The sequence below is a fragment of the Eptatretus burgeri genome, chromosome 4 (assembly GCF_056783735.1).
Source record: "Eptatretus burgeri isolate ZD-2024b chromosome 4, Ebu_testis_v1, whole genome shotgun sequence".
Classification (NCBI taxonomy): domain Eukaryota; kingdom Metazoa; phylum Chordata; class Myxini; order Myxiniformes; family Myxinidae; genus Eptatretus; species Eptatretus burgeri.
This window is the reverse complement of record NC_140964.1, coordinates 87,730,872-87,749,179: the sequence shown is the minus strand read 5'-3', so window position 1 is coordinate 87,749,179 and position 18,308 is coordinate 87,730,872. Positions and strand designations below refer to the sequence as shown.

At 40.4% G+C, this 18,308-nt stretch overlaps 1 protein-coding gene across 5 annotated transcripts in view; it reads left to right on the top strand.

The window, feature by feature from the left end:
- The window catches only part of LOC147028620 (uncharacterized), a 118,708-nt gene that overhangs the window by 48,368 nt on the left and 52,032 nt on the right, over window positions 1–18,308 (top strand). Inside the window, exon 2 of one of the 5 annotated variants that reach the window (XM_085879241.1) lies at window positions 8,105–8,160. The exons of the other annotated variants lie outside the window; for them this stretch is intronic. Coding sequence (XP_085735367.1) covers window positions 8,105–8,160 — 56 coding nt within the window. The remainder of the gene's footprint in view (window positions 1–8,104; window positions 8,161–18,308) is intronic. 5 annotated transcript variants of the gene reach the window in all.

The window sequence follows — 18,308 nt, the reverse complement described above, 5'->3', positions numbered from 1 at the left end:
GAAAGCCTGGAGGGAAGAATGGGAAAGAATAGAGTGAGGAAGTTTATTCCAAAGGCGGGAAAAAAAGAGGAATGAAAGAGTGAAGATGAGCAGTGATTCGTGATTTTGGTAGTTTTACCAGAAGGGGGTTGTTGGCGGTCCTTGAGTGCCCTGTGGAAATGTGGTGGGGACAAATCGCAGAGAGAGCAGGGGGGCAAGGCTGGAGAGGAGTCGGTAGAAGACAGAAAGACCACCGACCAACCTGCGGTGATTGAGTGAGAGGCCCAAAGACTCAGCTTCATTGCGGGAGATGCCGATGATCTTAAATGCCCTGATTTCGACAGCGTGAAGCCGAGAAAGGTGGGAGGCAAGAGCACCAGCCCAGAGGGGAGAGCAGTACTCCATCAGGCTACGGACACAAGCTTTGTAAGTGGTCAGGAGCTCAAGAGGGCCGAGGAAGGACTTTGCACGACGGAGGATTCCCAGTCGGCGACTGGCTTTTGAGGCGAGGTTGGAAATGTGACTTTCCCAGGAAAGGTCATGGCAGATAGTGAGACCCAGAAGCTTGAAAGAAAAGACTTCTTCCAGGGAATTGTTGAGAAAGTGGATGGAGGGGGTTTCTAAACGGTCCTTTCGAAGAGACATAGTGAGAGTGTGAGATTTGTCTGGATTGAAAGACATGTTCCACGTGTTGGACCAGTTTGTGATTTTATCCAGATCTGCAATGAGCGAAGAAGCTGCTGATTGCCGGTCTGAGGGATGACAGATGGTACGGCAGAGGGTGTAGTCGTCGGCAAAGAGAAATAGAGGATTTTCCAGAGAGTCCGAGAGATCATTGATGAAAACCAGAAAAAGAACAGGGCCCAGAACGCTACCTTGAGGAACTCCAGCCTGCACAGGAAGAGGGGATGAAAGAACTCCATTTAGGGCCACACGTTGACTGCGACAGGAGAGGAAGTCTGCGAGCCATGAGTGGAGATGGCCTTGAATACCATGGGAAGAGTTTGGTGAGTAGTGCAAGGTGCCAGACTGTGTCAAAAGCACGTGATATGTCCAGGGATACGGCTCGGATTTCCTGTCTGGCATTGAGGACCTCCATCCATTGATGGGAGAGCAGAAGCAGCATATCCAGGGTAGAGTGACCTTCTCTGAAACCAAATTGATGATTGGAAATCAAGCCATTGGAGAAGAGGAAGGATTTCATGTCTGAAGCGATGATGGATTCCATAACCTTGCTGATGATTGGGAGAAGGCTGATTGGTCTGTAGTTACAGGGATCTGTTTTTGCACCTTTTTTATGCAGGGCAGTGATGTTAGCAGATTTCCAAGCAGATGGCAGATGACCTTGGGCAAATGAGAGGGTGAATAGAACAGAGAGAGGGTGAGCAAGAGCAGAAGAGCAGGCTTTGAGGACACGTGGGCTGATGCCGTCTGGACCGGTTGCAGAATCTGACTCGAGGTTTGAAAGCAAGCTCTCCACCTTGTCAGGAGAAAAGGATACAGAGTCCAGGGACAGTTGGGTGCGACTGGGTAAAGTGGGTAGAGATAGTGATGGGTTTTTCTATTGTTTGGTATTTTCTACAAGTTATGGAATGTCCCTTCTTTTCTATTGTTTGGTATTTTCCACAAGCCATGAAATGTCCCTTCTTTTCTATTGTTTGGTATTTTCTACAAGTTATGGAATGAATGTCCCTTCTTTTCTATTGTTTGGTATTTTCCACAAGCTATGGAATGTCCCTTCTTTTCTATTGTTTGGTATTTTCTCTAAGCTATGGAATGAATGTCCCTTCTTTGCTATTGTTTGGTATTTTCTACAAGTCATGGAATGCCCTTCTGTTCTATTGTTTGGTATTTTCCACAAGCCATGGAATGTCCCTTCTTTTCTATTGTTTGGTATTTTCTACAAGCTATGGAATGTCCCTTCTTTTCTATTGTTTGGTATTTTCCACAAGCCATGGAATGTCCCTTCTTTTCTGTTGTTTGGTATTTTCCACAAGCCATGGAATGTCCCTTCTTTGCTATTGTTTGGTATTTTCCACAGTTATGGAATGTTCCTTCTTTTCTATTGTTTGGTATTTTCCACAAGCCATGGAATGTTCCTTCTTTTCTATTGTTTGGTGTTTTCTACAAGCCATGGAATGTCCCTTATTTTCTATTGTTTGGTATTTTTTACAAGCCATGGAATGTCCCTTCTTTTCTATTCTTTGGTATTTTCCACAAGCCATGGAATGTCCCTTCTTTTCTATTGTTTGGTATTTTCCACAAGCTATGTAATGTTCCTTCTTTTCTATTGTTTGGTATTTTCCACAAGCTATGGAATGTCACTTCTTTTCTATTGTTTGGTATTTTCCACAAGCCATGAAATGTCCCTTATTTTCTATTGTTTGGTATTTTTTACAAGCCATGGAATGTCCCTTCTTTTCTATTGTTTGGTATTTTCCACAAGCCATGGAATGTCCCTTCTTTTCTATTGTTTGGTATTTTCCACAAGCTATGTAATGTTCCTTCTTTTCTATTGTTTGGTATTTTCCACAAGCTATGGAATGTCACTTCTTTTCTATTGTTTGGTATTTTCCACAAGCTATGGAATGTCCCTTCTTTGCTATTGTTTGGTATTTTCCACAATCCATGGAATGTCCCTTCTTTTCTATTGTTTGGTATTTTCCACAAGCCATGGAATGTCCCTTCTTTTCTGTTGTTTGGTATTTTCCACAAGCTATGGAATGTCCCTTCTTTTCTATTGTTTGGTATTTTTTACAAGCCATGGAATGTCCCTTCTTTTCTATTGTTTGGTATTTTCCACAAGCTATGGAATGTCCCTTCTTTGCTATTGGTTGGTATTTTCCACAATCCATGGAATGTCCCTTCTCTTCTAAAGTATTGCACATCTAATATGTAAAGGGGTCTTTTCTCTGTCGCACGCATTTTTCTCAACAATGTCCCTTCTTTTCTAGAGTTTGCCACATGGCACATCTATTATATATATATATATATATATATATATATATATATATATAAAACTCTCATCTTGTATGTATATATGTATGTATTTTCCCGAAATACAGCCAAAACAGTACACGATAGTGCAAAAAGTTTTGGGCCACCTCACTCACCATTCTCCTGCGGTGTGCAATATCAAGTTTCACTAAAATCGGGCAAAAAAAAAACATATTACTAAACTAGCCGAGAGGCGACGATGGTTCGCGGGCATTATTGAACAATGCGACGACAGGTACAATTGAGTTTGTGGAAGCTTATGAGGAAGCCCTACCGTAAAAACCTGTCTCTTCCGTCAAAATTGACCAAATCAAATTGGATTTTTTTATATGTTGTACTTATGGACATTACCCACAGCTTCTTGGAAATGAAATTGCGAGAAAAAATCGAAAAAAACAAGCTCAAATGAGCTACGATCCTCGTCCTCTTAATGATGACGCCATAAAAACGAATATGACATCATTGTGATGTATCAGGTTTGCGATAAATTATCTGTGCTAATGCCCGGCTTGTTTCCCACAAGCAAAATTCAAACAGCTTCCCGAGTTTCGGAGATAATGGTATAGGCAATTTCCATTAGCGGCGATATTATGACATCAACTTTTTTTTCTTGGAAGAATTTCCAAAATCAGAGATGGTTACTGCCTGCGCGTGGGCTTTCTGCATATACATGGCAAGTTTCACAAAGATCCGATGAAAACCCCGGGTTGTGAAACAAAAAAATGTCAAAAAATAGGAATGACGTCATAAAAATTGATATGACATCATAGTGATGTATCATATGTGCGGTAATTCATCTCTGCTAATGCCCTGTTCAATTCCCGCAAACAGAATTCCAAAAAACTTGCCTAGTTTCGGAGATAATGTTTTAGGCGATTTCCATTAGTGGAGATATTTTGATGTCATAACTTTCTTTCTAGGAATTTTCAAAATCGGAGATGGTTACTATCTGCGCAGGGTATTTTTACATATATATGCCAAGTTTCAGGAAGTTTCAATGAAAACTGTAGGCTGTGAAACAAACAGTCTACAAAAAGAAGATGAAGAACAACAACGTGAGTAAGACTTTGAGATCCTCTACGAGGATCGAAAAATAAAAATAAATAAAAGGTTCAAGAAGGTGTGCCTCTGCCCACAAGGGGCGCGGGATGCCCCTCATACAAAAAGACACAACTCGACCATGATATTTAGCTTGTGTCCAAGTTTCATCAAGATCGCATCAAACGTCATGGAGCAATGCTCTGGAGAGAGTGACAGACAGACAGACAGACACACAGACACAACGAAAATAGTGGTCACTGCTGGCGCCCATGAACCAAAAATCAATTCCCGATTCAGTCAAGCACTCTTTGGGAGTATTTGATCAATGCAAATAACCTCAGCGGTATAGTTCGCTGGAGCTATCTTGTTTTATTTTTTGTTTTGTTTTTGAAATGTTGTTTTATCAACCGCTGTCACAAAACCGCTGTTCACGGGTCATCTCGTATATTACTAAATCTCTCATCTTGTATGTATGTATGTTCCCAAAATACAGCCAAAACGGTACACGATAGTGCAAAATTTTCGGCTCACCTTACTCACCATTCTCCTGCAGTGTTCAGTATCAGGTTTCGTTCAAATTTGACAACGAAAAAATTATTAAAAAATCAATTCCCGTTTCAGTCAAGTACTCTTCGGGAGAATTTGATCAATGCAAACAACCTCAGCGGTATAGTTCACTGAAGCTATCTTTTTTTTTTTCTTGAAATGATTTATTAAAAAATCTCAAACATTTAGTATCGACAAAGGACGATATATTTTTAAGCACAAAATAAACCGCCATTTTGATCTAATACGTTCGTGTTCATTGAGATATAAAATTGTGTTTATAAGATTACGCACAATAATTTCTTCGACTTTCTTTTCTCCGTTTTTTTTTCACATTGACGTGCAGTATCAAGTTTCGTTCAAATCGGGCAATGAAAAAATTCTTTAAAAACCAATTCCCGATTCAGTCAAGTACTCTTCAGGATTATTTGATCAATGCAAACAACCTCAGTGGTATAGTTTGCTGGAGCTATCTTTCTTGTTTGTTTTTTTTGAAATGATTTTTTTTTATTAACCGCTGTCACAACGGGAACCCAACGGGTTCACTGGTCATCTAGTACCATATAAAGTGGCCTTTTCTCTGGCTCTGGCATTTTTCACAAGAATCCTCTTCAAATTTCAATTTAATTGGATTAAAATTAACAAATTCAGCCTATGTTGACTTTTTGGCTTATGTTAACCTCAAAAATAATTGGTGGTAGAATTCAGTGAGGTGATTTGAAAATTATGTTCAATTTTCAAGTCAATCGGATGAAAATTGACAATTTTATAAATTTGGTGCATGTCGACCTTTTGGCCTGTTGACCTAAAAAGTAATGGGTGGTTGAATTTAGTGACTTGATGTGCAAATCCTGTTCAAAGTTCAAGTCAATCGGATGAAAATTGACGTTAGAAATTCAGTATATGTTGACCTTTTGGCCCATGCTGACCTCAAAAATAGTTGGTGGTTGAATGTAGTGACCTGATATGCATCTCCTGTTCAAATTTCAAGTGAATCGGATGAAAATTGAGGATTTCAGAAATGTGGCCAGTGTTGGCCTTTTGGCTTGAATGTTGACCTCAAAAATAGTTGGTGGTCGAATTCAGTGATGTGATATGAAAATGATGTTCAAATTTCATGTCATTCGGATGAAAATTGACAATTTTCGAAATTTTTGCCTCTGTTGACCTCAAAAGAGTGACCACTATATGACATGGTCATGTAAAAATGTGGTAAAGTTTCAATTTCCTCCGCTGAATGGTTTTTGATCTTCAGAAAATGCAGACTCGTACGACGTACGATATATGTATGTATGTATGCCACCGATCGCTTAACTCTGCTTTTCACTTAGCGAGCACAGGGTAATGAGTATGTACAATTGTTGACCACTTATTTTATTCTCAAATAAATTGATCTAATGTTCTTGCGTATGGCAACTTGACTGCTGGGTAGCTATCATTTCTTGAAGTGCAGCTGTGCCGCTGATGTTGTGCCCCACTACCAGTACACTGGTATTCATTTCGCCAACCTTGGAAGGATGACAGGCTGATTCAACCCCACCTGGTGTTAATTCAGGACCCTGCGATCTGAAGCCAACCACCCTAGCCGCTAAGCCAACACCAGGCTATTTATCTCTGTATGCATATCCATAAATGATAGCTCGTGCTGCCCTCTGGTGGTAGCCAAGCCGAATTGCATGATGTTTCTGACATTTGTGGATGATGCGTGGACAGTTGAATATGAGCAAAAAACAGCAAAAAAGAAAAAAAAAATATGGCACTTTGGTGGAATTTGTTTGAAAGCCATTAATTAGACATATTGTCCAAAGTATATTCCAAGTTTGAGCTCCTTCCAATCTATAGCCTTTGAGATATGAGCGCCAGCACAAAATGGATGAACGGATGGACCAACAGACAGACACCAACGTGATTTTCGAGGGTTTTCGTTAAAAAAAAAACTCAAGAATGTGGAAATAGATGTTGCTGACATTTGAAACTCATTTTTCCTCGACGTACAAAGGATTTACTTCTGAAAATTGCAGCCGGTTTCTTCCAGTGGAAGCCGAGAAACGAATATTTAGTCCCTGTGTTGAAGTTGCAGACAGTGAAACTGTCCCATATAAAGGGAGGGGCTCTTTGCGCCTCCCTTGATTCGGAATTCAGCATTTAAGAAGGCTGTGATGAATATCCCATCAACACTCTCCCCCTCCTCGGTCCCTGAGTGTACAGCTAGGCTGGTATCTATACACTGCCAAATTTGATTTTTCCATGAACACCAACCTTTTTATTTATTTATTTATTTTTTAAAGCAATTATGCAAAGATTGGTATTCCCATCGGTGAAGTGACGGGTCTTGCATTCGAGTAAATTAGATTGGTGGTATCTACTATTGTTGTATCCGCATCGGCCAATTGTAAATGGATGGATGGACGGACGGATGCAGGCAGTCACACCGAGACCGAGCTCCTTTTATATTATCGATGTACTGGTTCCCACTTTTGTCAGCCATGCATTTTGATAAACTAAAAACATAATACTGAATGACACTACATGAAAGAAAATCCTGAAATCATTAAAAAAGATGTGTACTCATCTTTGAGCTGTCTAGCCTGGGTATGAATCTCGACACAGTTATAAACCGTCACCCTGGTGTTTCTCATCCAGGGCAAAAGATAAGATCACTGCATGGGCCTTCCTTCAGAAGGACTTTAAGTTGGAAGACCTATCTGCCAGAAATGGTTGTTTGTGGATGTTGAAGATCCCAGTGTCTTTTGTGCAGAGTGGATGAGTTATCGTGTTCACCCTGGCCAACTTCCTGCCACCTTAATTTGAACACCAGGCCTGGCCACCTGGTGAAAGACTTCTACCAAAAACCTTTCGATAACAATGTGGGAATAATTGCGTCCATGAAAAGTAGTAGTAGTAGTCCCAAGATCCAGGCTTATTGCCATCCTCCATTTTTTTTGTTCTTATTTTTTCCCATCCATAACACCTCCCTGAGACTCACGTCTCCAGGGATTCAAGCAGTTGCTGCACCACCAAGTAATGTCATCCCTCGTTCCCAGATACTCCTAATATTACTCATTCAGGTTCTCTGCCTGAAGGAAGATTCAGTGCTGCCAAGTCGGCCTCAGGGCAAGTATTGTACTGGATGGTTTGCCCTTTCCTTTCTACGAGTAGTAGTCGTCAGGGCAAGGATTTGAAATTTGTACATGGTGCCAGGGATAGCCTGCATACTCTTCACAAAGGACAACATAGGATGTTTAAAATTTACCAACTAATGCGAGCACACAGGAGGCCTGATTTAACATCCATCTGAGGGGCGGCACACAAAGTAATGAGTCCCACCACCCGCGAAACTCCAGGACAACAGTTTATAATTTGGCTGAGATTCAAAACCAGGCCAGACAGCCCGGAGGCTAGTGTGCTTACCTCGAGGCTATCCTGCCAGCCCATATCCTCCCCTCCTCCACCACCCTCACCAACTAACTCCAGCTATTCAACCCTCTTACTTGCACGTTAGGCATATTATGCTTCCACCCCTCTTCTCTCTCCTCTTCAGCCTGTTCATTCATTCCCTGACTTGTTGCATCAGCCCTTGGCCCCGCTTGTCCCACTGTAAGTACATTTCCTTTTTACACTCTCACCATGCTCTTCCAAGTCCCTAGATGTTTGTCCACAAAAACATGTATAAACCTCCTTATGTGGATGAAAAAGCTCATACAGACCAGCAAAAGCACAACAGGTGTTTTCAATTTGAGGAGATTGAAATGTCTTTTCTTTTTTTATTTTCTACAACACCCGATCTGTATATTGTATGCTTTGCACATATTCACGAACTTTGCACAAATTATGCAAAAATCCATGTTTTATATCTGTTGAGTGAAAATACCCTCCAGCCTTTAAAAAAAAAATGTTCTCAACTAGAACAGCACTCCGTAGAGCGCATACCTCCACTCAGATGAACAGTTTACATTTTGGATCCCACTGATGGGCCGGATGTGCGTCCGGACCTGAACCAAAATCTAATCAGCTTGTTCTTGTCAACTACCCAACTCACCACCGAGTTTTGTCGAAATCCGTCCTCAACCTTTAGAGGTATTGTGCTGTAGGCCTCTATCGTTTTTGGCCCGAACTCTCAATTCTGAAGAACCACTTTAAAAAATTCCAGTATCCGGATTCGTATCTTCACCAAAATCGAATCAATTCATCCTTCTCACACAGCCAACCTGTCCACCAACCTGAATATGGAACTACCCAGACTCTTACTAGAGCTGGCCATCTGATCAAACTGAGAAACTTGGCAAGAAGGACCTTGTTTATGAAGGTGACCAAGAACCCATTGACCACACTGGCAGAACTACAGAGTTCCTTGGCTGAGATGGGAGAACATACTGGAATGACAACAGTCTCTGCAGCATTTCACAAATCTAAGCTTTATCGGAGAGTGGGCAGACGTAAGCCACTCCTGAGAAAAAGACACATGACAGCACACTTACAGTTTGCAAAAAGATATGTGAAAGACGCTGAGAGCATGAGGCAAAAGAGTCTGTGGTTTGATGAGATGAAAATTTAACTCTTTGACCTGAATGCAAAGCGCTACGTCTGGCGGAAACCTTGCACAGCTCATCACCAATCTAACACCATCCCTGCAGTGAAGCATGGTGGTGGTAGCATCGTGCTATGGGTATGGTATTCAGCAGCAGGGACTACGAGACTTGTAAGGATGGAGGGAACAATCCATCCATCCATTGGGACCATACTCTGTGCAGAGCATTGGTGCTGCCTAAGCAGTCTCCTTGGCTATTGGATACAATCCTGGACGGGTCGCTTCTCCAACACAGTGTTTTTTGTTTTGCCGACCTCAGAAGGATGACAGGCAGAATCAACCCCACCTGGTATTAATTGAACAGCCGAGTGGGATTTGAACTCAGGATCCAAGGATCACAAGCCCACCACCCTAACCATTAAGCCAACACACCAGGGGAGGGAACAATGCATCAAGCCAAATCCTTGAGATTGTACCTGCTTCAGTGTAAAAGACTTCAGACTACGGGGAAGATTTATATTCCAACAGGACAGTGACCCCAAGCATCCAGCTAAATCAACACTGTAATGGCTTCAGAACAAGAACATGAAAGTCCTCGAGTGTCCCAACCAAAGCACAGACATGAATCCCATTGAGAATCTGGGGAAAGACTTGAAGATTGCTGTTCACCGACGCTCCCCATCCAACTTGACAGAGCTTGAGCAAATCTGCAAGGAAGAAAATCCCCAAATCCAGATGTACAAAGATGATACAGACATACCCAAGAAGACTTGAAGCCAAAGGAGCTTCCACAAAGTGTTGACTCCGGGGGGGGGGGGGGGGATTGAATACTTATTGATGCAAGACATTTAAGGTTTTCATTTTTAATTAATTTGTAAAAATTTCGAAAAACATGTTTTCACTTTCTCATGATGGGGTATTATGTGTAGATCAGTGACAAAGAATTTAAATTTAATCCATTTTATATTCAGGCTGTAACACAACAAAATATGACAAAGTCAAGAGGTGTGAATAGTTTGTGAAGGCACTGTTTATATCCTTTAGGTCTATCTCTCAATTGAGAAGAATCACTTTTAAAAATTCCAGCATCTGGATCCGGATCTTCACCAAAATCTAATCAATTCGTCCTTGTCACACACCCAGCCTGTCCACCAAGTTTCGTCCGAATCAGTCCATAACTTTTTGAGATGTCCTGCTCACAGACAAACAGGGGTGAAACATGATCCCCGTCCACTTTCGATGGCGGAGGTAATAATGAAAGCACCACCAACTCTTCCCAGTAAGGCACGGTTCAGTGAAGTTTCAACCACCGAGTGGTTTTCGTCTGTGAAATGTGGTCATTTTAGCCATAACTTTTTAAAGTTAGTAGCAGGGACCAGCTGAACAGAGTTCTGCAGAAAACCCTCTCTTTATTTGGGCAGTGTGTGGGCAACGAAGTGCTCTCTCACATGCTCTTGGAAGTTTATGTTTACTACTAACAACACAGCGTTAATTTTAGTCATCCGCACATTTATTGCCAAAAATAATGTTATTAATTTGTTTCATGTTTCCAGAGATTAGCCAAGGAAAAAACGTGTTGTTTTATACATCTCAGTAAAACAAATGTTGAGTATTGGGATTCTAGGGGGCATCGCGTTTGCTTAGAATTGTCACATTGGCATTATTTATGCTTTAGGATTGCAAACAATAGTGATTATCAGTAAAAACAAGCTCAAATGAGCTAAGATCCTCGTCCTCTTAATGATGACGTCATAAAAACGAATATGACGTCATTGTGATGTATCGGGTTTGCGATAAATTATCTGTGTTAATGCCCGGCTTGATTCCCGCAAACGAAATTCAAACAGCTTGCCGAGTTTCAGAGATAATGGTATAGGCGATTTACATTAGCGGCGATATTATGACGTCAACTTTTTTTCTAGGAAGAATTTCCAAAATCGGAGATGGTTACTGCCTGCGCGTGGGCTTTCTGCATATACACGGCAAGTTTCACGAAGATCCGATGAATACTCTGGGTTGTGAAACAAAAAATGTCAAAAAATAGGAATGACGTCATAAAAATTGATATGACATCATAGTGATGTATCATATGTGCGGTAATTCATCTCTGCTAATGCCCTGTTCGATTCCCACAAACAAAATTCAAAAAGCTTGCCTAGTTTCGGGGATAATTTTTTCAGCGATTTCCATTAGCGGAGATATTTTGACATCATAACTTTTCTTCTAGGAGGAATTTTCAAAATCAGAGATGGTTACTGTCTGCGCAGGGTATCTTTACATGTATATGCCAAGTTTCATGAAGTTTCGATGAAAACTGTAGGCTGTGAAACAAACAAAAAATGTCCAAAAATAGGAATGATGTCATAAAAATTGATACGACGTCATAGTGATGTATCATATGTGTGGTAATTCATCTCTGCTGATGCCCTGTTCGATTCCCGCAAACAGAATTCAAAAAGCTTGCCTAGTTTCGGAGATAATTTTTTAGGCGATTTCCATTAGCGGAGATATTTTGACTTCATAACTTTTTTTCTAGGAGGAATTTTCAAAATCGGAGATGGTTACTGTCTGTGCAGGGTATTTTTACATATATCCGCCAAGTTTCATGAAGTTTCGATGAAAACTGTAGGCTGTGAAACAAAAAAGTCCACAAGAACAACAACGTGAGTAAGACTTCGAGATCCTCCACGAGGATCTAAAAAAAACAAAAACTATTTCAGTGGTGGATTGAGGGGGAGGAAAGTGGGGATGGGGGCTTTGGTAATTCAATTTTTAGCTCACCTGGACTTTAGGCCGGTGAGCTTATGCGATTGAGCAGTGTCCGTCGGTGAGTGAGTGACCGACTCAGTCAGTCAATGAACACTTCAGTCTTTATCACTTGAACCAAACACACGATTTCGATGAAACTTCCCTCCAAGCTTCAAATCTGATGCTTATCGAAGTATCAAAATATGCACCAAATAAGGGAGTCTCTCTATAAACAACGTTGCGGATTAGTCGGCTTCCAGCATGTTCAATCTCGCTATAAACAACGTTGTGGGTTTCTCGGCTTCCAGCATGTTCAATCTCGCTATAAACAACGTTGCGGATTAGTCGGCTTCCAGCATGTTCAATCTCGCTATAACCAACGTTGCAGGTTAGTCGGCTTCCAGCATGTTCAATCTCGCTATAAACAACGTCGCGGGTTAGTCGGCTTCCAGCATGTTCAATCTCGCTATAAACAACGTTGCAGGTTAGTCGGCTTCCAGCATGTTCAATCTCACAAAAACAACGTTGCAGGTTAGTCGGCTTCCAGCATGTTCAATCTCGCTACAAACACCGTTGTGGGTTAGCGTCTTCCAGCATGTTCAATCTCGCTATAAACAACGTTGCGGGTTAGTCGGCTTCCAGCATGTTCAATCTCGCTATAAACAACGTTGCAGGTTAGTCAGCTTAATCAGAGCGATCAGACCAATAGTAAGTGTAACCACCCACCATTATCTCACCACTATCCGGTCTCTGAACCTCAGAAAGTGTTGCCATACCGATGTTCAAACACTTGAGCACCAATGATAACAAAGACAGATGATCACCCTCTCTTAGGGATAGGACATTCCAAGCACCCACCCGAAGGGACCATCTCAGGTTCACCCAAGGAGACTGCCATCTCGTGGATGACACCTCAGCACCACCCACACGCACAACTGCAATCCAACCCGGGAAGGCTACCCCATGTTTTCCCTCCTATCATCAGTGTGGGGGTCCCGAAGGCTTTGCCGCAATCCCATCATCCGGTGAGCTGCCCTGCGAAGGGCAGCTGCAGAGGAGGTACTCCCACGGAGTGGGTTTTCAGTTTTCTCTGCGTTTTTCATGTGTTTTGTAGAGTGAAGGGCTTTGCGGTGGCAAGAGTGCAAATTCAACCTCTGAAGAAAAAAAAAGTATCCCAACTGCAGGAGGATGTCCGCAGACACAGTTGGGCACAAGGAATGGATGGCTGTTGGCTCACAAGGAGCTCCTCCGCCCTTTGACAGGTTTTGCTTTTAATCCTGCTCGGTGTCCATATCCATACACCCTCCACACCAGGAAACCTCGTGGGAGAGACGGATTAGTCGCCAACCACCGGACCATGAAACAGGTTAGTTCAGGTTTGCATGGTACCTGTAGCAAGCCACAGGTAATCTGGCTTCACCTGTTGTGGTGGTGGTGTGATAGTTGTAGATTAGTGGTTCGAGTACAGGGAAGGCTGAAATGAAATGTCCATTGGGGAATGGCACACAGTTTGAACGGGGTTCTGGCGGTATATGCTAATGAAGCTGTCTCAGTTGCAAGGCGGTCTGTGGCACGCATGCAATGCATGCATGCGTGGATGAAGGAGAGGATGTGTGTGTGTGTAAAGTAAAGGAATAAAATTGATGAAGGAATGGAGAAAGTAATTAAAGACCGAACTGAAAGCCCTCACAATGCATTTTGTCCCATCATCCCACGAGACATAAGGGAAGGGCTATCTAAAATGCATACTAATGAAATGACAGTCTCGGGACCGCCATATGTTATGTGCATTTGCCTTGAGGAGCGACGGTTTCACTATCCATCTATCCATTGGGACCTTACTCTGTGCAGTGTATCGGTGCTGCCGAAGCAGTCTCTTGGGCTATTGGGCACAATCCTGGATGGGTCTCCACTCTGACGCAGGATACTCAAATGGAATATATATACATATACATATCTCATGAAGCTGGTTGAGAGAATGCCAAGAGTGTGCAAAGCTGTCATCAAGACAAAGGGTGACGACTTTGAAGAATCTAAAATCTAAAATATATTTTGATATGTTGAACACTATTTTGGTTACTACATAATACCATGTGTTATTTCATAGTTTTGATGTCTTCACGATTATTCTACAATGTAGAAAATAGTGAAAATAAAGAAAAACCCTTCAATGAGTAGGTGTGGCCAAACTTTTGACTGGTACAGTAAAACACATATATATATATATATATGTATATATATATATATATATATATATATATATATATATATATATATGTATATATATATATATGTATATATATATGTATATATATATGTATATATATATATATATATATATATATATATATATATATATATATATATATATATATATATATATATATATATATATATATATATATATATATGTACGTCTTTATTTCTGGCTGCTGTCTACCTTCCTCAATATTTTCTCAAATCCCAGAAACCGATCCCCTGCTCTCCCATTGGCCTTTGGTTTCCATGATCGCGGTTTTAACTATCGTGGCATTTTCCAGGAACCGAAACCCCCGTGATATTGGAGGGTTTACTGTATCTCAAAAGGTTATGGATCGATTCGGATTAAATTTAATGGACAGGTTGGGTGTGTGACAAGGACTGATTCAATAAATTTGATTTTTGTGAAGATCCGGACACAATAATTTTTTTAATTTCTTAAGTGATTCTTCACCATTGAGAGATGGGGTCAAAAACAATATACTGTCAGACCCTACTATTTGCGGATTCACTATTCACGGACCCCGCATATTCACGGTTTTTACAATGTGACCTGCTTCAACATTCACGGCACTGTGATTCGCGTTTTCGCAGGCGTATTCGCGTGTTTTTTTTCACATTTTCACGGTTTTTTGCGAGCGAGTAGTATAAAAACGTTGGTTCTGAGGCAAGACCATTTTCACAGGACTAACCGCTTGCACTCATTTTCACTCGCTATTACTCACTCACCTGTTCAAGGCCTTATCTCAAAATCAACATTCTTATACTACTCTGGGGGCTTGGTTATTACTGGTGGTCTTTCACCGTATTACCGTCTTTACATTACACTCGAATCACGAGCCAATGAGTATTTGCTTACGTTCTATTTTCGGAAATAACTTGATTTTCTTCTCACACTCATTGCCATCGAGTATATTAACAAAGAATAAGTTGGAACTCGGTTCTTGGTTAAAGTATTGTTGATGGGTAGAGAGGAATTAAACACCTCTCTCAATGTTCTGCCCTGAGAACCTCCTGAGCCACATATTATTTTGAGATTGTAGTGGATTATTTTTCCATTGATTACTTGGCATCCATTAAATCTTTTTAGACCCCTCAATGTGTGTGCTGTATTAGGTCAGCTCGGTGACCTAATATAACCTTTCGATGTCCTCGGATCCATCCGTCTCTGTCTGTCTGTCCATCCGTCTGTCAACTTTTTATTTTTCTTTCTCCTCCGAGACGTCTCCGCCGATTGAGTTCTAACTCGACAAGATGATAATACTAGTTGCTTTCGATAGATCATCTGAGCCCTTTTTCGCATTTTCGCTCTGGGGTCAAGGTTGCAGGGTCATCAAGTGCAAAATGACCGATTGGTCGAATGGCCTATAAGGAAGCATCGGACGGCTATAATGCATAATGGGTTTCATCGGGATTTTTAAGAAGATTGCATAAGACCAATTAGTTTCTCGTTACCTCTGTCATCTGGCCCTGTTTATTGGGCAACACGAGGTCCGCTGACTTCAACACGGCTTCGTGCGGTTATTTTGTTCAATTTAAATTATGTTTTCACTTTTCATAGTCGCTAAGGTTGAATAACACTTGGTTGCATCAAGTTTTGTGAAAATTTCATGTTTATATCCTCGGTCTGTGTGGAATGCATTGCAGTGAAGGGTAGCTTCCATGGGCTTCCATCCGTTTCCATGCCATATAACGAGGCTGTCTTAAGTTCTAGTTGATTTCTGTTTTCACTTTTGGGACCTGTTGGTGTAGCTACACATTTAATGAAGATACTTTTCATGCAAATCCGCTCAGAAACACACTTTTCATGAGGAAACTCTTCAATTCAAATAACCATGAGACTCTGGAAGGGACACCACATGCTTTCCGTTCGCTGCTTCACCTCGTAACCTGTCCTCCTGAGGGAATGCTTATTCGTAGCATCTGTGAGATTAATGTTTATATTTTAGATGGTTTGGGGACGTGCTCGACAAGTATGTGAATGAATTCCGGTGAAAAACGGACGTTTTAAAATTTTGTGAGGGCATTTCATCCGACGGCGAGCTGGCTGGTCACGTGACGCCGCACAGATATGCAGGCAGCGAGTGATTGAGATTCTCAGTGGCCCGAGGGTCCTTTTTAGTTGGGGTCCAGCTCTATCCTGGATATAGCCATTAAATGCACACACTTAGAGTATTTATTTCACGGCCATAAACGCTGGTTTGAAAATTGTATAATGATGTTGGGAATGATTCCTAGAATATGGAGATTTTTGCTTCGAGCGGCCTCACGCGTTTATTTTAAATTAAATTTGAATTCTGTTTTCACTTTCCATAGTCGCTAAGGTTGATTAACACTTGGGTGCATCAAGGTTTGTGTCCTTGCTGACCGTTAAACCCGCTCGGGTGTATTATTCACACTTCTCTTGGATATCTCTTCAATGAAACCTTTTTGAAATTTACCACATTCGTTGTTTTCCATTTAAATACACAGGCTATGATTTTTCTCTACTCTTTGGTTTGGTTATTGCTTGGTTCTATAATTTATATACCTGTAAAAAACTAAAAAAAAAAAAATTAATAAAAATGGCAAATAAAATGGTCCATGAAAATTCCCACAACCCAATTTTTTATTTTGTATATCTTATCACTTTTACTTATACGTTATCTTATTTCTTATCTTTTAAATATCTTAATACTTATGTGTATCTTAACTCTTCTACTTATCTTAATACTTATATCCGTAGGCTGTCAATTCCATTTTCTAAAATAAATCTCTCATCATCAAAAGCCCCCATGCCTTCTTATTTACATCCTCTGTCTATAATTGATGTTTATAAGTTCTTATTGTATTTATTTTTCTTTGTTAAAGGCTGAACAGTTGTATTAATGTTCAAAGTTTATTGTTTCTTTGATTACATTTTTCTTTACCCCCCTTTAACTTTTTATCACTCTTTTTAATATTATTACCTCCACCACCGAAGGTGAAGGAGGTTATGTTTTCACCACTTTCTGTCTATTTTTCTGTTTGTAGACCGATCCGGATGAAATTTTGTGTACAGGTTTGGTGTGTTACAAGGACGAACTGATTAGATTTTGGTGAAGATCCGGATCCAGGTCCAACTACTAGAATTTTTAAAGTGATTCTTCACCATTGAGAGATAGGGCCAAAAATGATATGTTGCACGATATCTCAAAAAGTTGTGGATGGATTCGGATGAAACTTGGTGAACACGTTGGGTGTGTGACAAGGAAGAATTTATATCATATAACGTAGTAAGTAATTTTTCTGTTGGTTTGCCAGTAGTAAGAAATGATTGTTGATAACCACTGAGCCATTCTTTTCTCTGACCTTCTTTATCATGAGCATATGGCAGGTCTTTATGCTTATTGTGGAGTCCTTCTGGATATTTCAAATCAACTTCAAAATAATAACTAACTTCTGCTTTATCTAATAATTTTGAGAAGAGATAATGCTGTTTTGCAAAACTTTCACAATGTTCTTCATGAACCCATTTGAGTTTTCCATAAGGTAAAGATTGAGACATAGCACACCTATTCAAATTGTTGGCATCATAAAACTGTACATCAAGTAAAAACTATTTTTTATAGCATCATAGTTAGGAAGATATTTGTTTGCTTTGACATATCTCTAAGAACAGACTTGTGATATTCTTCTTCTTTCACCTTCTCTATCATCAAAAGCATATCTGTATCTCCAATTCATTCCAATGATTGTTTTGTCATTTTTAACAGAACACTCCAAACCAATCCTGTGGCTGTGTAATAGTAAGTGGGGTATAATGCATCGGAATTTTTTTTTATGACGACACACTCTTTCAAATACATCAGCCAATAAAAAAACATCAGGTTTAAGATACAAATTGTGATATTCCCCAAGGTTGTTTATATTAAAATTCTTCTAAACATTTTGTGCTTGCGAATAATCTTTACCAGCTATATGACTTATGTTTAACTCATTAAAGAAACTTTTCTTTGAGGGGAGTTGTGTTTCTTTAAACCTCTCAAATGAGTTCATGTAATCATAAGGATATATTCCCTTTTGTGATAGGAGTTCAATCTCTTCTTTATTTGAGAAATGTGATTGGAGAATTGGAAAGTTTTTAATATTTGATACCAATTCAGATAATGGATTTGATATAAACTTGAATGTGTCAAGAAATGTGATATAAGTTTTGGGACGTGTGGGGATTGTTTTTGTGAATGAGATG